The sequence below is a fragment of the Lampris incognitus genome, chromosome 14 (assembly GCF_029633865.1).
Source record: "Lampris incognitus isolate fLamInc1 chromosome 14, fLamInc1.hap2, whole genome shotgun sequence".
NCBI classification, from domain to species: Eukaryota; Metazoa; Chordata; class Actinopteri; order Lampriformes; family Lampridae; genus Lampris; species Lampris incognitus.
The window spans coordinates 2333434-2358091 of NC_079224.1; the positions used below are offsets into that span (position 1 = coordinate 2333434).

General features: G+C 48.7%; 1 protein-coding gene across 1 annotated transcript in view; it reads left to right on the plus strand.

Annotated features, from left to right (window-relative positions):
• The window catches only part of LOC130124277 (cadherin-6-like), a 173809-nt gene that overhangs the window by 5976 nt on the left and 143175 nt on the right, over positions 1 to 24658 (plus strand). Inside the window, exon 2 of the mRNA XM_056293733.1 lies at positions 19942 to 20315. Coding sequence (XP_056149708.1) covers positions 20073 to 20315 — 243 coding nt within the window. The 5' untranslated portion in view covers positions 19942 to 20072. The remainder of the gene's footprint in view (positions 1 to 19941; positions 20316 to 24658) is intronic.

Sequence of the window (24658 nt, forward strand, 5' to 3'; positions counted from 1 at the left end):
GGGAACATGTAGGAGCATCTGGTTTGTCCACCTGAGTGCTCTGACTGGTGTGTGCTGATGTATACGCTCAGATAAACAAGGTGGTGCCGGCCCATTTAAAGACTTACAAACAAGTCGTACAAGCTTAAACTGGATCCTAAAGCAGACAGGGAGCCAGTGAAGGGAGGCCGGTACAGGCGTCATGTGATCACGTGGTTTCTTTCCTGTCAGCAGGCGAGCCGCTGCATGTTGTACAAGCTGCAGGCGGCGAAGCGACGTCCATTATCCACTAACTTGTCCATTATCCACTAACTAACTTGTCCATTATCCACTAACTAACTTGTCCATTATCCACTAACTAACTTGTCCATTATCCACTAACTAACTTGTCCATTATCCACTAACTAACTTGTCCATTATCCACTAACTAACTTGTCCATTATACACTAAGTTGTCCATTATCCACTAACTAACTTGTCCATTATCCACTAACTAACTTGTCCATTATCCACTAACTAACTTGTCCATTATCCACTAAGTTGTCCATTATCCTCTAAGTTGTCCATTATCCACTAAGTTGTCCATTATCCACTAACTTGTCCATTATCCACTAACTAACTTGTCCATTATCCACTAACTTGTCCTACTACTTTTGGCTGCTCCCGTTAGGGGTCGCCACAGCGGATCATCCGTTTCCATTTCTTGATCCGCATATTTGATTTGGCAAAGATTTTACGCCGGATGCCCTTCCTGACGCAACCCTCCCCATTTGTCCGGGCTTGGGACCGGCACTAAGGATGCACTGGCTTGTGCATCCTCAGCGGCTGGGTTTATCCACTTGTCCATTATCCACTAACTAACTTGTCCATTATCCACTAACTTGTCCATTATCCGAGCTTAAACGCTGTTTAAGAGAAGAAACAAGCATAGTTTGTTTTAACCAGTGACAAAGCACCATTCAGCTGAGGTCACCTGAATGTAGAAGTAGTCAGATAAAGGCCTACCAGAATGTAAAGGGACGCCATTTTGAAAGAGCATGTTGTAGTCAAGGACACCATCCTTATGTTTCCTGTTATGAGTCCCGTTCTCACATGTGACTTGTTTTCTAACTCAGATATGACTTGTTGTCATCTAGAAAACATTGCATATCGGCTTTGAGAAGTACCCGATCAATGTTAAATACGCATGGAATAACACTGGGTTAAAAAAAAACGTTTTGAAAGTATTATGTTTCACCAGGCTTACATGGCTGTCCAGCGGATATTATAGGAAGAACTGACATAGTAGCGCCTGTTCTGACCAAGGGTTATACTACACAGGTGCTGGCAGAGGGACAGCTGCCACCGCCATCACTGTACTGCCGAAAAAGACGAGAACCGCTATGAGCCGAGTAGCTTTCGGCCAATTTGTCTAGAAAATGTAGCTTTGCAAGATTTTGACTAAGGTATTAGCAATGAGAGTGGAGAAAATTCTACCAAGAGTTATTCATGATGACCAGATCTTATAGCTATTAAAGGTAAATCATCAGCTGACAAAACTTTGATGCCTACTCCATCTTATGTGGTTAAATTGTAAAGATGATTTTCCATTGCTGCTTTTTTGCTTGATGCCATGAAAGCGTTCGATAGGGTGGGATGGGGATATCTGTTGTATAGGGTGGAATGGGGATATCTGTTGTATAGGGTGGAATGGGGATATCTGTTGTATAGGGTGGAATGGGGATATCTGTTGTATAGGGTGGGATGTGGATATCTGTTGTATAGGGTGGAATGGGGATATCTGTTGTATAGGGTGGAATGGGGATATCTGTTGTATAGGGTGGAATGGGGATATCTGTTGTATAGGGTGGAATGGGGATATCTGTTGTATAGGGTGGAATGGGGATATCTGTTGTATAGGGTGGAATGGGGATAGGGTGGGATGTGGATATCTGTTGTATAGGGTGGAATGGGGATAGGGTGGGATGTGGATATCTGTTGTATAGGGTGGGATGGGGATATCTCTTGTATAGGGTGGGATGGGGACATCTGTTGTGTAGGGTGGAATGGGGATATCTGTTGTATAGGGTGGGATGGGGATATCTCTTGTATAGGGTGGGATGTGGATATCTGTTGTATAGGGTGGAATGGGGATATCTGTTGTATAGGGTGGGATGGGGATATCTCTTGTATAGGGTGGGATGGGGATATCTGTTGTATAGGGTGGAATGGGGATATCTCTTGTATAGGGTGAGATGGGGATATCTGTTGTATAGGATGGGATGGGTGGGATGGGGATATCTGTTGTATAGGGTGGGATGGGGACATCTGTTGTATAGGGTGGAATGGGGAGATCTGTTGTATTGGGTGGAATGGGGATATCTGTTGTATAGGGTGGGATGGGGATATCTGTTGTATAGGGTGGGATGGGGATATCTGTTGTATAGGGTGGGATGTGGATATCTGTTGTATAGGGTGGAATGGGGATATCTGCTGTATAGGGTGGAATGGGTGGGATGGGGAGATCTGTTGTATAGGGTGGAATGGGGATATCTGTTGTATAGGGTGGGATGTGGATATCTGTTGTATAGGGTGGGATGAGGATATCTGTTGTATAGGGTGGGATGGGGATATATGTTGTATAGGGTGGAATGGGGATAGGGTGGGATGTGGATATCTGTTGTATAGGGTGGGATGAGGATATCTGTTGTATAGGGTGGGATGTGGATATCTGTTGTATAGGGTGGGATGAGGATATCTGTTGTATAGGGTGGGATGGGGATATATGTTGTATAGGGTGGAATGGGGATAGGGTGGGATGTGGATATCTGTTGTATAGGGTGGGATGTGGATATCTGTTCTATAGGGTGGGATGGGGAGATCTGTTGTATAGGGTGGGATGGGGATATCTGTTGTATAGGATGGGATGGGTGGGATGGGGATATCTGTTGTATAGGGTGGGATGGGGATATCTGTTGTATAGGGTTGGATGTGGATATCTGTTGTATAGGGTGGGATGGGGATATCTGTTGTATAGGGTGGAATGGGGAGATCTGTTGTATAGGGTGGGATGGGGATATCTGCTGTATAGGGTGGGATGGGGATATCTGCTGTATAGGGTGGGATGGGGATATCTGTTGTATAGGGTGGAATGGGGATATCTGCTGTATAGGGTGGGATGGGGAGATCTGTTGTATAGGGTGGGATGGGGATATCTGCTGTATAGGGTGGAATGGGGATATCTGCTGTATAGGGTGGGATGGGGATATCTGTTGTATAGGGTGGAATGGGGATATCTGCTGTATAGGGTGGGATGGGGAGATCTGTTGTATAGGGTGGAATGGGGATATCTGTTGTATAGGGTGGAATGGGGATATCTGTTGTATAGGGTGGAATGGGGATATCTGTTGTATAGGGTGGAATGGGGAGATCTGTTGTATAGGGTGGGATGGGGATATCTGTTGTATAGGGTGGGATGGGGATATCTGTTGTATAGGGTGGAATGGGGATATCTGTTGTATAGGGTGGAATGGGGAGATCTGTTGTATAGGGTGGGATGGGGATATCTGTTGTATAGGGTGGGATGGGGATATCTGCTGTATAGGGTGGGATGGGGATATCTGTTGTATAGGGTGGAATGGGGATATCTGCTGTATAGGGTGGGATGGGGAGATCTGTTGTATAGGGTGGGATGGGGATATCTGCTGTATAGGGTGGAATGGGGATATCTGCTGTATAGGGTGGGATGGGGATATCTGTTGTATAGGGTGGAATGGGGAGATCTGTTGTATAGGGTGGGATGGGGATATCTGCTGTATAGGGTGGAATGGGGATATCTGCTGTATAGGGTGGAATGGGGATATCTGTTGTATAGGGTGGGATGGGGATATCTGTTGTATAGGGTGGAATGGGGATATCTGTTGTATAGGGTGGAATGGGGAGATCTGTTGTATAGGGTGGGATGGGGATATCTGCTGTATAGGGTGGAATGGGGATATCTGCTGTATAGGGTGGAATGGGGATATCTGTTGTATAGGGTGGAATGGGGATATCTGTTGTATAGGGTGGAATGGGGATATCTGTTGTATAGGGTGGGATGGGGATATCTGCTGTATAGGGTGGGATGGGGATATCTGCTGTATAGGGTGGAATGGGGATATCTGTTGTATAGGGTGGGATGGGGATATCTGTTGTATAGGGTGGAATGGGGATATCTGTTGTATAGGGTGGGATGGGGATATCTGTTGTATAGGGTGGGATGGGGATATCTGTTGTATAGGGTGGGATGGGGATATCTGTTGTATAGGGTGGAATGGGGATATCTGTTGTATAGGATGGAATGGGTGGGATGGGGATATCTGTTGTATAGGGTGGGATGGGGAGATCTGTTGTATAGGGTGGAATGGGGATATCTGCTGTATAGGGTGGGATGGGGATATCTGTTGTATAGGGTGGGATGGGGACATCTGTTGTATAGGATGGGATGGGTGGGATGGGGATATCTTTTGTATAGGGTGGGATGGGGATATCCGCTGAATAGGGTGGGATGGGGATATCTGTTGTATAGGGTGGGATGGGGATATCTGTTGTATAGGATGGGATGGGTGGGATGGGGAGATCTGTTGTATTGGGTGGAATGGGGATATCTGCTGTATAGGGCGGGATTGGGATATCTGTTGTATAGGGTGGGATGGGGATATCTGTTGTATAGGATGGGATGGGTGGGATGGGGATATCTGTTGTATAGTGTGGAATGGGGAGATCTGTTGTATAGGGTGGGATGGGGATATCTGTTGTATAGGATGGGATGGGTGGGATGGGGATATCTGTTGTATAGTGTGGAATGGGGAGATCTGTTGTATAGGGTGGGATGGGGATATCTGTTGTATAGGATGGGATGGGTGGGATGGGGATATCTGTTGTATAGGGTGGGATGGGGATATCTGTTGTATAGGGTGGGATGGGGAGATCTGTTGTATAGGATGGAATGGGGAGATCTGTTGTATAGGGTGGAATGGGGATAGGGTGGGATGTGGATATCTGTTGTATAGGGTGGAATGGGGATAGGGTGGGATGTGGATATCTGTTGTATAGGGTGGAATGGGGATATCTGTTGTATAGGATGGGATGGGTGGGATGGGGATATCTGTTGTATAGGGTGGGATGGGGATATCTGTTGTATAGGGTGGGATGGGGATATCTGTTGTATAGGGTGGAATGGGGATATCTGTTGTATAGGGTGGGATGGGGATATCTGTTGTATAGGGTGGGATGGGGATATCTGTTGTATAGGGTTGGATGGGGATATCTGTTGTATCGGGTGGGATGTCGATATCTGCTGTACAGGGTGGAATGGGGATATCTGCTGTATAGGGTGGAATGGGGATATCTGTTGTATAGGGTGGGATGGGGATATCTGTTGTATAGGATGGGATGGGTGGGATGGGGATATCTGTTGTATAGGGTGGGATGGGGAGATCTGTTGTATAGGGTGGAATGGGGAGATCTGTTGTATTGGGTGGAATGGGGATATCTGTTGTATAGGGTGGGATGGGGATATCTGTTGTATAGGGTGGGATGGGGATGTCTGTTGTATAGGGTGGAATGGGGATATCTGTTGTATAGGGTGGGATGGGGATATCTGTTGTATAGGATGGGATGGGGAGATCTGTTGTATAGGGTGGAATGGGGATATCTGTTGTATAGGGTGGGATGTGGATATCTGTTGTATAGGGTGGAATGGGGATAGGGTGGGATGTGGATATCTGTTGTATAGGGTGGGATGTGGATATCTGTTCTATAGGGTGGGATGGGGAGATCTGTTGTATAGGGTGGGATTGGGATATCTGTTGTATAGGTTGGGATGGGGATATCTGTTGTATAGGATGGGATGGGTGGAATGGGGATATCTGTTGTATAGGGTGGGATGGGGATATCTGTTGCATAGGGTGGGATGTGGATATCTGTTGTATAGGGTGGGATGAGGATATCTGTTGTATAGGGTGGGATGGGGATATCTCTTGTATAGGGTGGGATGGGTGGGATGGGGATATCTGTTGTATTGGGTGGGATGGGGAGATCTGTTGTATAGGGTGGGATGGTTGGGATGGGGATATCTGTTGTATAGTGTGGAATGGGGATATCTGTTGTATAGGGTGGGATGGGGATATCTGTTGTATAGGGTGGGATGGGGATATCTGTTGTATAGGGTGGAATGGGGATATCTGTTGTATAGGGTGGAATGGGGATATCTGTTGTATAGGGTGGAATGGGGATATCTGTTGTATAGGGTGGAATGGGGATATCTGTTGTATAGGGTGGGATGGGGATATCTGTTGTATAGGGTGGAATGGGGATATCTGTTGTATAGGGTGGGATGGGGATATCTGTTGTATAGGATGGGATGGGGAGATCTGTTGTATAGGGTGGAATGGGGATATCTGTTGTATAGGGTGGGATGTGGATATCTGTTGTATAGGGTGGAATGGGGATAGGGTGGGATGTGGATATCTGTTGTATAGGGTGGGATGTGGATATCTGTTGTATAGGGTGGGATGAGGATATCTTTTGTATAGGGTGGGATGGGGATATCTGTTGTATAGGTTGGGATGTTGATATCTGTTGTATAGGGTGGGAAGAGGATATCTGTTGTATAGGGGGGATGGGGATATATGTTGTATAGGGTGGAATGGGGAGATCTGTTGTATAGGGTGGGATGGGGATATCTGTTGTATAGGGTGGGATGTGGATATCTGTTCTATAGGGTGGGATGGGGAGATCTGTTGTATAGGGTGGGATGGGGATATCTGTTGTATAGGTTGGGATGGGGATATCTGTTGTATAGGATGGGATGGGTGGGATGGGGATATCTGTTGTATAGGGTGGGATGGGGAGATCTGTTGTATAGGGTGGGATGGGGATATCTGTTGTATAGGGTTGGATGTGGATATCTGTTGTGTAGGGTGGGATGGGGATATCTGTTGTATAGGGTGGGATGTGGATATATGTTGTATAGGGTGGAATGGGGATATCTGTTGTATAGGGTGGGATGGGGATATCTGTTTTATAGGGTGGAATGGGGATATCTGCTGTATAGAGTGGGATGGGGATATCTGTTGTATAGGATGGGATGGGTGGGATGGGGAGATCTGTTGTATTGGGTGGAATGGGGATATCTGTTGTATAGGGTGGGATGTGGATATCTGTTGTACAGGGTGGAATGGGGATATCTGCTGTATAGGGCGGAACGGGGATATCTGTTGTATAGGGTGGGATGGGGATATCTGTTGTATAGGATGGGATGGGTGGGATGGGGATATCTGTTGTATAGGGTGGGATGGGGAGATCTGTTGTATAGGGTGGAATGGGGATATCTGCTGTATAGGGTGGGATGGGGATATCTGTTGTATAGGATGGGGTGGGTGGGATGGGGAGATCTGTTGTATTGGGTGGGATGAGGATATCTGTTGTATAGGGTGGGATGGGGATATCTGTTGTATAGGATGGGGTGGGTGGGATGGGGAGATCTGTTGTATTGGGTGGAATGGGGATATCTGTTAAATAGGGTGGGATGTGGATATCTGTTGTATAGGGTGGGATGAGGATATCTGTTGTATAGGGTGGGATGGGGATATCTGTTGTATACGGTGGAATGGGGATAGGGTGGGATGTGGATATCTGTTGTATAGGGTGGAATGGGGATAGGGTGGGATGGGGATATCTGTTGTATAGGGTGGGATGGGGATATCTGTTGTATAGGGTGGGATGGGGATATCTGTTGTATAGGATGGGATGGGTGGGATGGGGATATCTGTTGTATAGGGTGGGATGGGGATATCTGTTGTATAGGGTGGGATGGGGATATCTGTTGTATAGGGTGGGATGGGGATATCTGTTGTATAGGGTGGAATGGGGAGATCTGTTGTATAGGGTGGGATGGGGATATCTGTTGTATAGGGTGGGATGGGGATATCTGTTGTATAGGGTGGGATGGGGATATCTGTTGTATAGAATGGGATGGGGATATCTGTTGTATAGGGTGGGATGGGGATATCTGTTGTATAGGGTGGGATGGGGATATCTGTTGTATAAGGTGGGATGGGGATATCTGTTGTATAGGGTGGGATGGGGATATCTGTTGTATAGGGTGGGATGGGGATATCTGTTGTATACGGTGGAATGGGGATAGGGTGGGATGTGGATATCTGTTGTATAGGGTGGAATGGGGATAGGGTGGGATGGGGATATCTGTTGTATAGGGTGGGATGGGGATATCTGTTGTATAGGATGGGATGGGTGGGATGGGGATATCTGTTGTATAGGGTGGGATGGGGATATCTGTTGTATAGGGTGGAATGGGGAGATCTGTTGTATAGGGTGGGATGGGGATATCTGTTGTATAGGGTGGGATGGGGATATCTGTTGTATAGGGTGGGATGGGGATATCTGTTGTATAGAATGGGATGGGGATATCTGTTGTATAGGGTGGGATGGGGATATCTGTTGTATAGGGTGGGATGGGGATATCTGTTGTATAGGGTGGGATGGGGATATCTGTTGTATAGGGTGGGATGGGGATATCTGTTGTATAGAATGGGATGGGGATATCTGTTGTATAGGGTGGGATGGGGATATCTGTTGTATAGGGTGGGATGTGGATATCTGTTGTGTAGGGTGGAATGGGGATATCTGTTGTATAGGGTGGGATGGGGATATCTGTTGTATAGGGTGGAATGGGGAGATCTGTTGTGTAGGGTGGGATGGGGATATCTGTTGTATAGGGTGGGATGGGGAGATCTGTTGTATAGGGTGGGATGGGGATATCTGTTGTATAGGGTGGGATTTGGATATCTGTTGTATAGGGTGGAATGGGGATAGGGTGGGATATGGATATCTGTTGTATAGGGTGGGATGTGGATATCTGTTCTATAGGGTGGGATGGGGAGATCTGTTGTATAGGGTGGGATGGGGATATCTGTTGTATAGGTTGGGATGGGGAGATCTGTTGTATAGGGTGGGATGGGGATATCTGTTGTATTGGGTGGGATGGGTGGGATGGGGATATCTGTTCTATAGGGTGGGATGGGGAGATCTGTTGTATAGGGTGGGATTGGGATATCTGTTGTATAGGTTGGGATGGGGATATTTGTTGTATAGGATGGGATGGGTGGAATGGGGATATCTGTTGTATAGGGTGGGATGGGGATATCTGTTGTATAGGGTGGGATGTGGATATCTGTTGTATAGGGTGGGATGAGGATATCTGTTGTATAGGGTGGGATGGGGATATCTGTTGTATAGGCTGGGAAGAGGATATCTGTTGTATAGGGGGGATGGGGATATATGTTGTATAGGGTGGAATGGGGAGATCTGTTGTATAGGGTGGGATGGGGATATCTGTTGTATAGGGTGGGATGTGGATATCTGTTCTATAGGGTGGGATGGGGAGATCTGTTGTATAGGGTGGGATGGGGATATCTGTTGTATAGGTTGGGATGGGGATATCTGTTGTATAGGATGGGATGGGTGGGATGGGGATATCTGTTGTATAGGGTGGGATGGGGAGATCTGTTGTATAGGGTGGGATGGGGATATCTGTTGTATAGGGTTGGATGTGGATATCTGTTGTGTAGGGTGGGATGGGGATATCTGTTGTATAGGGTGGGATGTGGATATATGTTGTATAGGGTGGAATGGGGATATCTGTTGTATAGGGTGGGATGGGGATATCTGTTGTATAGGGTGGAATGGGGATATCTGCTGTATAGAGTGGGATGGGGATATCTGTTGTATAGGATGGGATGGGTGGGATGGGGAGATCTGTTGTATTGGGTGGAATGGGGATATCTGTTGTATAGGGTGGGATGTGGATATCTGTTGTACAGGGTGGAATGGGGATATCTGCTGTATAGGGCGGAACGGGGATATCTGTTGTATAGGGTGGGATGGGGATATCTGTTGTATAGGATGGGATGGGTGGGATGGGGATATCTGTTGTATAGGGTGGGATGGGGAGATCTGTTGTATAGGGTGGAATGGGGATATCTGCTGTATAGGGTGGGATGGGGATATCTGTTGTATAGGATGGGGTGGGTGGGATGGGGAGATCTGTTGTATTGGGTGGAATGGGGATATCTGTTAAATAGGGTGGGATGTGGATATCTGTTGTATAGGGTGGGATGAGGATATCTGTTGTATAGGGTGGGATGGGGATATCTGTTGTATACGGTGGAATGGGGATAGGGTGGGATGTGGATATCTGTTGTATAGGGTGGAATGGGGATAGGGTGGGATGGGGATATCTGTTGTATAGGGTGGGATGGGGATATCTGTTGTATAGGGTGGGATGGGGATATCTGTTGTATAGGATGGGATGGGTGGGATGGGGATATCTGTTGTATAGGGTGGGATGGGGATATCTGTTGTATAGGGTGGGATGGGGATATCTGTTGTATAGGGTGGGATGGGGATATCTGTTGTATAGGGTGGAATGGGGAGATCTGTTGTATAGGGTGGGATGGGGATATCTGTTGTATAGGGTGGGATGGGGATATCTGTTGTATAGGGTGGGATGGGGATATCTGTTGTATAGAATGGGATGGGGATATCTGTTGTATAGGGTGGGATGGGGATATCTGTTGTATAGGGTGGGATGGGGATATCTGTTGTATAGGGTGGGATGGGGATATCTGTTGTATAGAATGGGATGGGGATATCTGTTGTATAGGGTGGGATGGGGATATCTGTTGTATAGGGTGGGATGTGGATATCTGTTGTGTAGGGTGGAATGGGGATATCTGTTGTATAGGGTGGGATGGGGATATCTGTTGTATAGGGTGGAATGGGGAGATCTGTTGTGTAGGGTGGGATGGGGATATCTGTTGTATAGGGTGGGATGGGGATATCTGTTGTATAGGGTGGGATGGGGAGATCTGTTGTATAGGGTGGGATGGGGATATCTGTTGTATAGGGTGGGATTTGGATATCTGTTGTATAGGGTGGAATGGGGATAGGGTGGGATATGGATATCTGTTGTATAGGGTGGGATGTGGATATCTGTTCTATAGGGTGGGATGGGGAGATCTGTTGTATAGGGTGGGATGGGGATATCTGTTGTATAGGTTGGGATGGGGAGATTTGTTGTATAGGGTGGGATGGGGATATCTGTTGTATAGGATGGGATGGGTGGGATGTGGATATCTGTTGTATTGGGTGGAATGGGGATATCTGTTGTATAGGGTGGGATGGGTGGGATGGGGATATCTGTTGTATAGTGTGGAATGGGGATATCTGTTGTATAGGGTGGGATGGGGATATCTGTTGTATTGGGTGGAATGGGGATATCTGTTGTATAGGGTGGGATGGGGATATCTGTTGTATAGGGTGGGATGGGGATATCTGTTGTATAGGGTGGGATGGGGATATCTGTTGTATTGGGTGGAATGGGGATATCTGTTGTATAGGGTGGGATGTGGATATCTGTTGTACACGGTGGAATGGGGATATCTGCTGTATAGGGTGGAATGGGGATATCTGTTGTATAGGATGGGATGGGTGGGATGGGGATATCTGTTGTATAGGGTGGGATGGGGATATCTGTTGTATTGGGTGGAATGGGGATATCTGTTGTATAGGGTGGGATGGGTGGGATGGGGATATCTGTTGTATAGTGTGGAATGGGGATATCTGTTGTATAGGGTGGGATGGGGATAGCTGTTGTATAGGGTGGGATGGGGATATCTGTTGTATAGGGTGGAATGGGGATATCTGTTGTATAGGGTGGAATGGGGATATCTGTTGTATAGGGTGGAATGGGGATATCTGTTGTATAGGGTGGAATGGGGATAGGGTGGAATGGGGATATCTGTTGTTTAGGGTGGAATGGGGATAGGGTGGAATGGGGATATCTGTTGTATAGGGTGGGATGGGGATATCTGTTGTATAGTGTGGAATGGGGATATCTGTTGTATAGGGTGGGATGGGGATATCTGTTGTATAGGGTGGGATGGGGATATCTGTTGTATAGGGTGGGATGGGTGGGATGGGGATATATGTGTTGTATTGGGTGGAATGGGGATATCTGTTGTGTAGGGTGGGATGGGGATATCTGTTGTATAGGATGGGATGGGTGGGATGGGGATATCTGTTGTATAGGGTGGGATGGGGAGATCTGTTGTATAGGGTGGAATGGGGATATCTGCTTTATAGGGTGGGATGGGGATATCTGTTGTATAGGATGGGATGGGTGGGATGGGGCGATCTGTTGTATTGGGTGGAATGGGGATATCTGTTGTATAGGGTGGGATGTGGATATCTGTTGTACAGGGTGGAATGGGGATATCTGCTGTATAGGGCGGAACGGGGATATCTGTTGTATAGGGTGGGATGGGGATATCTGTTGTATAGGATGGGATGGGTGGGATGGGGATATCTGTTGTATAGGGTGGGATGGGGTGATCTGTTGTATAGGGTGGAATGGGGATATCTGCTGTATAGGGTGGGATGGGTGGGATGGGGAGATCTGTTGTATTGGGTGGAATGGGGATATCTGTTAAATAGGGTGGGATGTGGATATCTGTTGTATAGGGTGGGATGAGGATATCTGTTGCATAGGGTGGAGTGGGGATAGGGTGGGATGTGGATATCTGTTGTATAGGGTGGGATGTGGATATCTGTTGTATAGGGTGGGATGGGGAGATCTGTTGTATAGGGTGGGAAGGGGATATCTGTTGTATAGGTTGGGATGGGGATATCTGTTGTGTAGGGTGGGATGGGGATATCTGTTGTATAGGGTGGGATGGGGATATCTGTTGTATAGGGTGGGATGGGGATATCTGTTTTATAGGGTGGGATGGGGAGATCTGTTGTATAGGGTGGGATGGGGATATCTGTTGTATAGGGTGGAATGGGGATATCTGTTGTATAGGGTGGGATGGGGATATCTGCTGTATAGGGTGGGATGGGGATATCTGTTGTATAGGATGGGATGGGTGGGATGGGGATATCTGTTGTATAGGGTGGGATGGGGATATCTGTTGTATAGGGTGGGATGGGGATATCTGTTGTATAGGGTGGGATGGGGATATCTGTTGTATAGGGTGGAATGGGGATATCTGTTGTATAGGGTGGAATGGGGATATCTGTTGTATAGGGTGGAATGGGGATAGGGTGGAATGGGGATATCTGTTGTTTAGGGTGGAATGGGTATATCTGTTGTATAGGGTGGAATGGGGATAGGGTGGAATGGGGATATCTGTTGTATAGGGTGGGATGGGGATATCTGTTGTATAGGGTGGGATGGGTGGGATGGGGATATCTGTTGTATTGGGCGGAATGGGGATATCTGTTGTATAGGGTGGGATGGGTGGGATGGGGATATCTGTTGTATAGTGTGGAATGGGGATATCTGTTGTATAGGGTGGGATGGGGATATCTGTTGTATAGGGTGGGATGGGGATATCTGTTGTATAGGGTGGAATGGGGATATCTGTTGTATAGGGTGGAATGGGGATATCTGTTGTATAGGGTGGAATGGGGATATCTGTTGTATAGGGTGGAATGGGGATAGGGTGGAATGGGGATATCTGTTGTTTAGGGTGGAATGGGTATATCTGTTGTATAGAGTGGAATGGGGATAGGGTGGAATGGGGATATCTGTTGTATAGGGTGGGATGGGGATATCTGTTGTATAGTGTGGAATGGGGATATCTGTTGTATAGGGTGGGATGGGGATATCTGTTGTATAGGGTGGGATGGGGATATCTGTTGTACAGGGTGGGATGGGGATATCTGTTGTATACTTTGCAGGCTTTTTGTTAGGGTTTGTGGAAGACCCCAAGCGCACGACACCAGACAGAGATGGGGTTAGCCGAAACTGTCGTACTTTATTCCTTGCTCGTACAACGGTCAAACACAGGAGGGCAATGAGCGACAAGAAAACGGGAAGTCCAAGGAAAAAAACTCACGGTAATCCAAACTGGGAACATGGCAGGATACTTCCTCAGGGAAACTTTGCAAAGAAAACCATAAACCAAGGGCTGAGGTAAACTCGGAGAGAAATGCACCGGAAGGGAAGAGTAACCACTACTGCGAGGAGGTTACGGCACGGACTGACAACGGGCGCTGGGAGACAAGCAAACGTAAGCCCAGCCCTGATGACTAAGCCCGGCACTGACGAGCTGATTGGCTACCGGCGCGGGGTGGGCGGGCCACGGCGAGGGTGGGCGAGCCGTAACAGTACCCCCCCTCCACGGGAGCCACCAGGCGACTTGCCTGGCTTGTCGGGATGGGAATCGTGAAACTCAGTGAGCAGCCCAGGGTCCAGGATGAGCTGGCGGGAGACCCAGCTACGTTCCTCCGGACCGTAGCCTTCCCAGTCCACCAAATACTGGAACCCCCGTCCTCGGCGCCGGAGGTCCAGCAGCCGGCGGACCTTCCACTGGGGGTGCCCATCCACGATGTCAGGGGGAGGCAGAGCTGGGGCGGATGCATCAGAGGACTGTGGGAGACAGGCTTAACCCGAGACACCAAGCTTCAAACTCACCACCGCGGGAGTGAGCACCTTCTTGATCTCAAAGGGCCCGACAAACCGGGGGTTCAGATTCTTCGCGGTGGACTGAAGCGGGAGGTCCTTCGAGGACAGCCATACCCTTTTGGCCTGGTTGGTACGTAGGCGCTGTGGACCGGCGTCGGTTGGCTCCCCGACTGGCGCGCTCAGCTGCCCAGAGCAGAGCAGCTCTGGTCACCTCCCAGATGCGACGACACCGGTTCAGATGGGCCTGCACGGAGGGAACTGCCACTTCCAACACCTACGCAGCAAAGAGAGGCGGCTGGTAGCCCAGGGACACCTCAAAAGGTGAGAGGCTGGTGGCAGAGCTGACCAGGGAGTTGATGGCATACTCGACCCAGGGGAGGAACCGACTCCAGGAGCTGGGCTTCTTGGCGGCCACGCACCGGAGGGCAGACTCCACGCTCTGGTTCATCCTCTCCGTCTGCCCGTTAGTCTGTGGGTGATATCCAGAGGAGAGACTAACAGAGGCACCCAACCCCTTACAAAAAGCCCACCATACCTGGGAGACGAACTGGGGCCCTCGGTCCGAGACGACGTCCAGGGGAAGGCCCTGGAGAAGGAACACGTGGCTCGTGGGAGTTCGGGGAGGGCCACCAGGTGCACTCCCTTACTGAAGCAGTCCACCACTGTCAGGATCACAGTGTTACCCTGGGAGGGAGGCAGTCCGGAGACAAAATCCAACGCCAGACGGGACCAGGGCCGGCTTGGAGTTGGGAGGGGCTGCAGCAGACCCGCGGGTGCCTGGTGAAAGGCCTTGCTGCGAGCACAGACGGAGCAGGCCTTTACGACGTCCCTGACGTCGTTCCTCATGGTGGGCCACCAGAAACGCCGAGCCAGGAAGGTGAAGGTGCGGTGGACACCCGGGTGGCAAGCAAACTGACTGGCATGGCGCCACTGAAGAACCCGTGACCGGACTGAGTCCGGGACGAATAGGCGGCGTCGAGACACGTGGCTCGGGGCGGGATGGGAGTGCAACGCCTGCCTGACCACGGTTTCGATGCCCCGGGTAACCACGCCAACTATCCTGGCCTCAGGAAGGATGTGAGTCGGCTCCTCTGTAGCTGGCTCCCTCCTCGGGTGTTGTCGGGACAGGGAGTCTGCCTTCGTGTTACGGGGCCCGGGGCGATAAGTCAGCGTGAAGTCAAACCGACTGAGGAAGCTGGCCCACCGTGCCTGCCGACCATTGAGACATGACGCTTGGTTGCTCGGATGAACGTCAAGTTCTTATGATCAGTCCAGATGGTGAATGGCTGTTCCGCCCCCTCAAGCCAATGGCGTCACTCCTCCAGAGCAGCTACCACTGCCAGCAGCTCCCGGTTCCCGACATCGTAGTTCTCCTCGGCGGAGAGGAACCGGCGAGAGAAGAAGGCGCATGGATGGACCTTCTGGTCAGACGGTGACCGCTGGGAGAGGACAGCCCCCAACCCGGTGTCCAAAGCGTCCACCTCCACGATGAATTGCCTCTTGGGGTCGGGGTGGAGCAGGACCGGGGTGCTGGTGAACCTCTCCTTGAGGGACTGGAATGCAGAGCGGGCAGCCAGGGACCAGATGAATGGCTGGGAGGGGGAGTTCCGCCTGGTGAGAGGTTCTGCCACGTGGCTGTAGTTCCTGACGAACCTCCTATAGAAGTTCGCAAACCCGAGGAAGCTCTGTAATTCCTTCCGGGATGTGGGATCGGGCCAGTCCACCACAGCCTGGATCTTGCGGGGGTCGGCCCTGGTCTGTCCCCTCTCAACAACGAAGCCCAGGTAGTCAACGGAAGGGGAATGGAACCGGCACTTCTCTGCCTTGACGAAGAGCCGGTTCCGGAGGAGACGTTCGAGTACCCGGCGGACATGCTGGACATGTTCCTCGAGGGTCCTGGAGAAGATGAGGATGTCATCGAGGTAGACCACCACAAACTCGTCGAGCATGTCGCGAGAATGTCATTCATAAGAGCCTGGAATACCACCGGGGCGTTGGTGAGGCCGAACGGCATGACCAGGTGCTCATAATGACCCCGGGGCATCTTAAAGGCTGTCTTCCACTCGTCCCCCTTCCGGATCCGGACCAGATGATAGGCACACCGGAGGTCCAGCTTAGTGAAGACAGTAGCCTGGGAGAGGGGCTCAAGGGTGGAACTCATGAGAGGAAGGGGGTACTCGTTCTTGACGGTTATCTCATTGAGTTGGCGATAGTCAATGCAGGGTCGAAGGGCCCTGTCCTTCTTCTTCACGAAAAAGAATCCAGCTGCCACCTGGGAGGACGAGGGCCGAATGAGCCCTGCTGCCCAGTACTCGGAGATGTACTCGTCCATCGCAGCCTTCTCGGGGATGGTCAGACTGTACAGACGACTGCTGGGAAGGGGTGCCCCAAAGTGGAGGTCGATAGCACAGTCATAAGGCCGATGAGGAGGAAGGGATTGGGCCCGGGTCTTGCTGCAAACCTCACCTAGCTCATGGTACTCAAGGGGAACAGAGGAGAGGTCGGGAGGCGGGGCACTAGGGGCACGTCGGGGGGATGGGCCGGGAACAGCCTGGAGACATTGGGCATGACAGGAGAAGCTCCAATCCATGATGGTACCAGAGGCCCAGGCGATGTGTGGCTCACGCTGCATGAACCAGGGGCGCACTAGGATATCAGGGACTAACTGGGACTGGATTATGTAGAACCGAAGTCTCTCCACATGGTTACCTGCTATGGTGAGAGAGACAGGGTGGGTGCATTGGGTGACGCTTGCCAGGCAGTGCTCGTCCAGCGCGAAGGCCTCCATGGGCTTCTCCAGCGTCTCTAGTGGGATGTTAGCCTGGGCAGCAAACTCTGAGTCCAGGAAACACTCATCAGCCCCCGAGTCGAAGAGTGCACCCACCGTGAGCCGCTGGTCAGCCCAGTCCAGGGTAACGCTAACCAGATGGTTCTGTGGGGCAGGACGGCGGGAACAGGAAAGTCGGCTCACTAGGATCTCCCGGGGCCCCAGTGAGCCTAGTCTTTTGGCCGAGTGGGGCAACCGCTGATCAGATGTCCCTTCTGGCCACAGTAGAGGCATTGACCCACCTTGAACCGGGCCTCCCGTTAGGCCGGACTAAGGTGCGTGCGCCCCAGCTGCATCCGTTCCTCCCCCGTCATGATCTGGGGCGCGGAGGGAGAAATGGGCACAGGGAAAGTGGGGCGAGCAGGAGTAGGGGTCCTGTCAGGAGTGCTGAATGGCTGGGGAATGGACGGGGATCCACGCAGATGCGGATGGCGAGCTTGATCAGGTCCTCGAGGGAGATGGGCTCCTCCCAGGTGGCTAGCTGGTCCTTGACAGCCTCACTGAGACCTCTCCGGAAGGTGACAGAAAGTGACCGGTCGTTCCAGACGCTCTCAGCTGCGGCCAGCCTGAACTCCACCGAGTAGTCTGTGACACTGCCGCTGCTCTGCTGGATACTGCTCAGCCAAGCACCAGGGTCCTGGCCACCGACTGGATGGTGGAAAACCTTCCGTAGCTCCGCCACAAAGTCCTTATAGGTGAGGCAGAAACTGGCCTTCATGGACCAGGAACAGTGGCCCACTGAGCTGCTCGGCCTGTGAGCAGGTTGGTCACGTAAGCGACACGGGCAGCATCAGATGTAAACATGCTGGGTTGGTGCAAGAAGACCAGCTCACATTGCATGATGAACGTGGCACAGGTCTCAAAGTCGCCATCAAATGGTCGTGGACTGGAGAGGCAGGGCTCCCAGGGAACTGGGTTGAGCCCCACAGGGTTAACTGGGGGCTCAACAAACAGTTTCTCCCCCTAGAAATCAGGACTGTGAATTCCTCCCTGTAGTCCCTCCTCACACACCACTGACATAAACACCACCTCACCTGCTACGCCTGATATGTTTATTTCTGTTATTGTGTAGCTGTGTTGTTCCTGATGATGCGTGGAGTGTCTGTTGTTGTCCATGTATGTACTATGCTGCAGAGGGTACCAAAAACAAATACCACCGGCCTTGGTCGTGTGGCTAATAAAATAATCTATCTATCTATCTATCTATCTATCTATCTATCTGTCTGTCTGTCTGTCTGTCTGTCTGTCTATCTGTCTATCTATCTATCTATAACGAAGCGCGTCGCGCTTCCCGAAGGAGGCGGGTAGTGTAACGTCGTGCACGGATAAATAGACTCGCTAGCCCTTGGTTAACGAGTCGGACCCTTTAGTCGACTGCTTAACGTAGTCACCCGTGGTGCGCTAGACACGGGTTCGCGTCCCGGCTGTGGGGGTTCCCGGGGTGCACCCCAAATTTACTGCAACGCGATGATAAGAGCACAGCCCTATTTTTTTCCTATTATTACTGATTTAGTTTTATTTACTCTTTTTTCCCGCCTTGTGATGGCCTGGCGGCCTGTGCAGGGTGTCTCCCCGCCTGTCGCCCAATGACTGCTGGGATAGGCTCCAGCATCCCCGCGACCCTGATTAGGATAAGCAGTTTGATAATGGATGGATGGACATCAAGGCTGTTTGATTTGTTCTTCAGTGCTTACTCCACACTTCAGTCTGGAGGCAGAAATCACAGAAGAAAAAACAAAACAAAAAATAAACAAAAAAACAACTGCTTGATAAAAGTGTACTTGGTCTGTTTTGGCCATGTTTTTTTTTCAGTGTGCAAGTGGAAAATGGTCTCAGAAAACCTTCCCAATAAAGGACGTAACTCGGAGGGCTGCACCCAAAAAGACTGAGTTGACTTCTCTGATATGTTACAGTATAAAAAACAAAAAACAAAAACAAAAACAAAGAAAAAACACAGGATTGGAGGTTTGTTCGATTCAATTTAACTGTTCGGATTACTGTACTGAATTACTTCAAAAATGCAAAATGAGCCGCCCTGACGGCCGAGCGGAATTAACCGCCGTTCTGGCAACCTGCTCGTCACGTGGCTGGGAGGTTCGTATCCCAGACTCGCCGTAACCGGTCACGGCCAGAACGTTCACGGGGTAAGGCATTCATTAGGCCACCCTCACCCGAGGGATAGTGGGTGTAGATCAGTATAGTGTTCGGGGACTCGTCGTTCTCCAGCGACCCCTCTGGCCCACCCGGGCGCCTACAGCCAAGCAACTGAAAGCATTCTCCCTACGCCTCCTTCGCGGCCCGAAGGTGATGCAATCCATGCGAGGAGGCTTCAGCTTGTAAAATAGCGAGAACAGCCGACACGAGTTTGAAGGAAGCTGGTGTAACGACTATCTCCTTCCTGTGGAAACGTGAGCCAGGGGAGTTATTCCACAAGAGTTCCCGCCATATGCCATTGGGTTAATCGGGTGGGATAAGGGGATTTACTGGAAATACATTTATAAAAAAAACAAAATGATATATTTTAACAAATCAACATAAAGCATTTGAGTGTCTTAAAAATGTTGCAATCTTGCAATGTTTAGTCCAGCTATGTCCTTACCTTCATCTCTCTGTTACTTTTACAGGTCCTGCCCCAAGCAAATTAGACCATCGCAGAGCAGGGTTTATAGACCGGCCTTCCAATCCAAGACTATCCAGCTGGGCAGATAGACTATCCTGAGCCACCTGTCAAAGCATCTAGAGCATCTACAGAGATATGAGGACTTGCTTACTGGGCTTAGTATGGGTGAGCTTTTGTCTGTCTCTAGATGCCCTGTCCCTAATTGGATTGAGTGGGGTGCAGACATCAGGTGGAGACAGCAAAGAGAGACTGAGAGATGTAACGGATTTGTCAGTCAAAAGAGGGGAGCTGCTACACAGGGTGAGAAGAAACTGGATATGGAATCAATTTTTCCTCCAAGAAGAATACACTGGGAGTGACTACCAGTACATCGGCAAGGTAAGAGGCCTGACTAGTAATCAGCCTGTCAGCATAAAACCTCTGTTTGCCAGTTTTGTGTTGTGTCTTTTTTCCTTTTAGTTTATTTGAATTCAAAACTGATGTTTCCTACGTTTCGTCTGTTTGGAACAGTAAGCTGCCAGTGTTTAAACGGCATACAATTCTGAAACGATGCCACAGCATGTTGACCAAATCTTTGTTTACAAATACTTTACATAAGATCACAAAAACTACAAAATAATGTAAGCATAATACTAAAAAAAATGTGCAAAGAATATGCATTTACAACAAAGGTTTGGACTTGAATCGCATGACTTTGAGTCCAGTCAGACTTGGTGCTGGTTCGAACTGTGTTTTCCCGTCAAGATCTGCTTCCCCTAGCCAGACGAAAGCACTTGCATGGAAACAGGTTATCTATCACTTACCATTAGGTTAAGGTAAATTTTAGGTTAAGGTAAGTGTTAGGTTGAGGTGAAGGTTAGGCTGAGGTTAGGTTTAGGTTGAGGTAAGTGTTAGGTTAAGGTGAGTGTTAGGTTGAGGTGAAGGTTAGGCTGAGGTTAGGTTTAGGTTAAGGTAAGTGTTAGGTTAAGGTGAGTGTTAGCTTAAGGTAAGTGTTAGGTTAAGGTGAGTGTTAGGTTAAGGTGAGTGTTAGGTTAAGGTAAGTGTTAGGTTAAGGTAAGTGTTAGGTTAAGGTGAGTGTTAGGTTGAGGTGAAGGTTAGGCTGAGGTTAGGTTAAGGTGAGTGTTAGGTTAAGGTAAGTGATAGGTTAAGGTTAGGGTCAGGTTAAGGTAAGTGTTAGGTTAAGGTGAGTGTTAGATTGAGGTTAGGTTAACATTAATCAAGCCTCGCAGTATCTTTTGGGATGAGGAGTAACACAGCGTGGTCGGACTTCCCCAGTGGAGCTCTCGGGAATGCACGGTACGCATTTGAAATTGAAGTGTAGCAGTGATCCAGTGTTTTGTGTTCTGTGCTATGACAAGTGACTTGTTGCTTATAGTTCGGGAGTTCGGAGGACAGTTCCGTATGGTTGAAATCCCCTAACAGGAAGACAGACGTGTCAGGGTTGGAGATTTCAACAGAGGACATGTGTTGCAAGAGTTCGTTAATGGCTGTTTTAGCATTAGCTTGTGGTGGAATGTAAACACAAGCTAATACAACTGAAGCGAATTCTCTCAGAAGGTAATAGGGCCTTCATTTAAAACTGATGAATTCTCTCAGAAGGTAATAGAGCCTTCATTTAAAACTGATGAATTCTCTCAGAAGGTAAAGGGCCTGCATTTGAAACTGATGAATTCTCTCAGAAGGTAATAGGGTCTGCATTTAAAACTGATGAATTCTCTCGGAAGGTAATGGGGTCTGCATTTAAAACTGATGAATTCTCTCAGAAGATAATAGGGTCTGCATTTAAAACTGATGAATTCAAGCTGACAACATCAGTAGTGATGAAGGATTGTTGTGTTGTTACACCAGTGCTTATTGACCATGAGACAAATACCCCCACCTTTTGACTTGTAAGATAGTTTGACTGACCTGTCGGCTCTGAAGATAATGAAGCCAGGGGTCGTTACCGCTTGATCAGAAACCGATTGATCCAGCCATGTCTCGGTAAAACAGAAGGCTGAGCAGTCTCTGTACTCTCTGTCGGTTTGTGTTAAAGACAAAAGTTCATACATTTTATTTTAGAGGTTGGATAAGATTCGTGCCGGTAGTGAGGGCCGATAGCACTGTCTCCTGAACCTGGAGAGCACCCCTGTTCTCCATTGCTAGGTGTATTTCCCCAGGGTGGTGATCCAGTGTTGTTTACAACCAGTATACGTCTGGGACATTGGCATATAGTCCCAAATCGCCAAATGTAGTTTTCCTAGTGTACAGCAACTCCTCACGGTTGTATTTCCATAGACATGATGCTTTTCTGAAAGTGCAAGACATAGCAGCAGAGCAGGAACTGGGACAAACCTCACCGTGGCCATCTTGGGAATTTACAGCAAGTTACACTTCATTTGAGAAAATTCTTGAAAAAGGTCGATTAGCATTGGAAACAAGTGAGATTCTCATCCAATTGGAAGATTATTTAAATTGTTTAAAGAAAACGAGATTTTAACACTGAATATGAGACTATATTGTAACGTACACACATAAGCAGACACATTAGCTCTTGGCTAACGGGTCGGAACCGTTATTCGACTGGTTAACGCAGTCGCTTGCAGTGTGGGGGCCACGGGTTCCCGTCCCAAATGCGGCTTCCCGAGCTGCCCCCTGAATTCGCTACATTGGTGTCGACACCAGTGTGTTGGATTAATCAGTACGGTTTAACAAATGAGGCAGTTTACTCAAATTGTTTGTCTTTAATGAACTCCCCATGACATCTCTGACCTCCAGTACTTCCGTACGTCCTATGTCGTATCAACGGTACGTCATATGTCATATCCTGTCGTAGCAACTGTAACGTGATAGGGTACAGGAATGCTACATATGCCTTCTTAAAATAAAATGCCTTCATAACATACAACACATTTGGCATTGATCACATTTCTACTGCTCCAGTAAGTAAAACATGTTATGACATCAAGTGCATTATTCTAAACGTGCACATTTTTAAAACACTAAATATTTCAAGGCAACAGTGAAAACATAACTGATATTTATTTATTTATTTTTAGCACATGATAAGCAGAACTCTCGAACGAGGTATACCCTTTAGGTAAGTAGATAGGATAAAGAGGTAAGCATCATATTCAAATCTTGCATTTGGCATGTTCAGTGCAATTCAGAAAATGTAACGTTCAACATATGATTATTATTATTTGTTTTTTTTTTACAAATGTCCATAGGGCAGCAATCCGCCTACACCCTTTACATTTACAGGTCAAGGACCTTTCTTTGTTTAACTGCACGTCCAAACCTGGTAGTGTACATGTATGAAGATGTAGTGTCCGGTGTTAACGTCCCTTGTTCTGCACCGTAGTTTGGTTCTGGCTGTACTTCACAGCTTGTGTGTGTAGTCTTGTCCTTTGGCTGTAGCAAGTGACGACGATTGTGATGATAGGCTTGACCCTCATCAGTGTGGACGTTGTAGGATCTCTCTGTGTCTGCAGGCTCTGTCACAGTGGCAGGTTTCCAACGTCCGTTAGGCTGTTGAATGTGGACTGTGTCACCACACTTTAGTGTTGACAGTGGTGGACCTCAGTGACAGTGTCTTGCATTGAGATCATAGTATTGCTTCTGTCTGTGCTGACACTTTCTTGATTCAAGCCAGCCAGCCCGAATTACCTGTTTTAACACGGTGAGCTGTGCATCTCGGGATGTAGCTGCCTGGATTTCCATAAGCTTGCTGTCACTCACAGGTATGTTACTCATGAGCATGTGTACTTGGGCATCCATGCCTTCACTCAGATTGGTCTTGTCGGTGACGATTGAATTCCTGGACAACGTGTCTGTGACTGGAATGTCTTTTCCGGGGCAGTGCATGATAGTGATGTTGTATCTTTGCAGTTGCAGTATCATGCATTGAAGTCTGACTGGTGCTACTGTGAGGGGTTCCTTCAGTATCGATTCGAGAGGCTTGTGGTCAGACTCGATGACTGCGTTGCGACCATACACATATTGGTGAAAGCGCTTACAACCAAAGAGAACCGCGTAGAGCTCCTTCTCAATTTGGGTGTAGTTTTCTTCAGACTTATTTAGTGACTTTGAGGCGTATTTAACTGGCCTACCTTCCTGTAGGAGCATTGCTCCGAGGCCACTCTTGGATGCATCAACCTGTAGTGTCAGTTCCTTTTCTGGATCAAAGTACGTGAGGACTTGACCTGGTTCCTGTACAATGAGATCTTTCATGTTCTGGAACGCCTTGTTGTGTGTTGCATCCCATACAAACTCACTGCCTTCCTTCAGTAGTTTACGTAGTGGTGAATTCACCTCTGACAATCTGGGTGTGAATCTGGCCAGGTAGTTGGTCATCCCCATTATTGTTTCAAGCGCTGCCTTGTTCTGAGGTCGCTCCATATCTCTGATGGCTTCCACCTTGCCTGGGTCTGGTTTGATGCCTTCACGACTCAGCCAGTGCCCGAAGTATTTGACCTCTGGAACACAGATGACACATTTATCTGGGTTTAACTTTAACCCTCTTTCCTTCATCCTCTGCAGCATGGCCCGTAGGTTTGCGTCGTGCTCCTCTTTTGTGCTGCCATACACCAGAATGTCGTCAGCAATGGCTGCGACGCCACTGAGGCCCTCGTAGGTCTCATCGATCCTCCTCTGGAACTCATCCTGTGCTGAAATGACACCAAAAGGAAGGCGGAGAAACCTGTACCGGCCAACCACAGTGTTAAAGGTTGTCAACATTG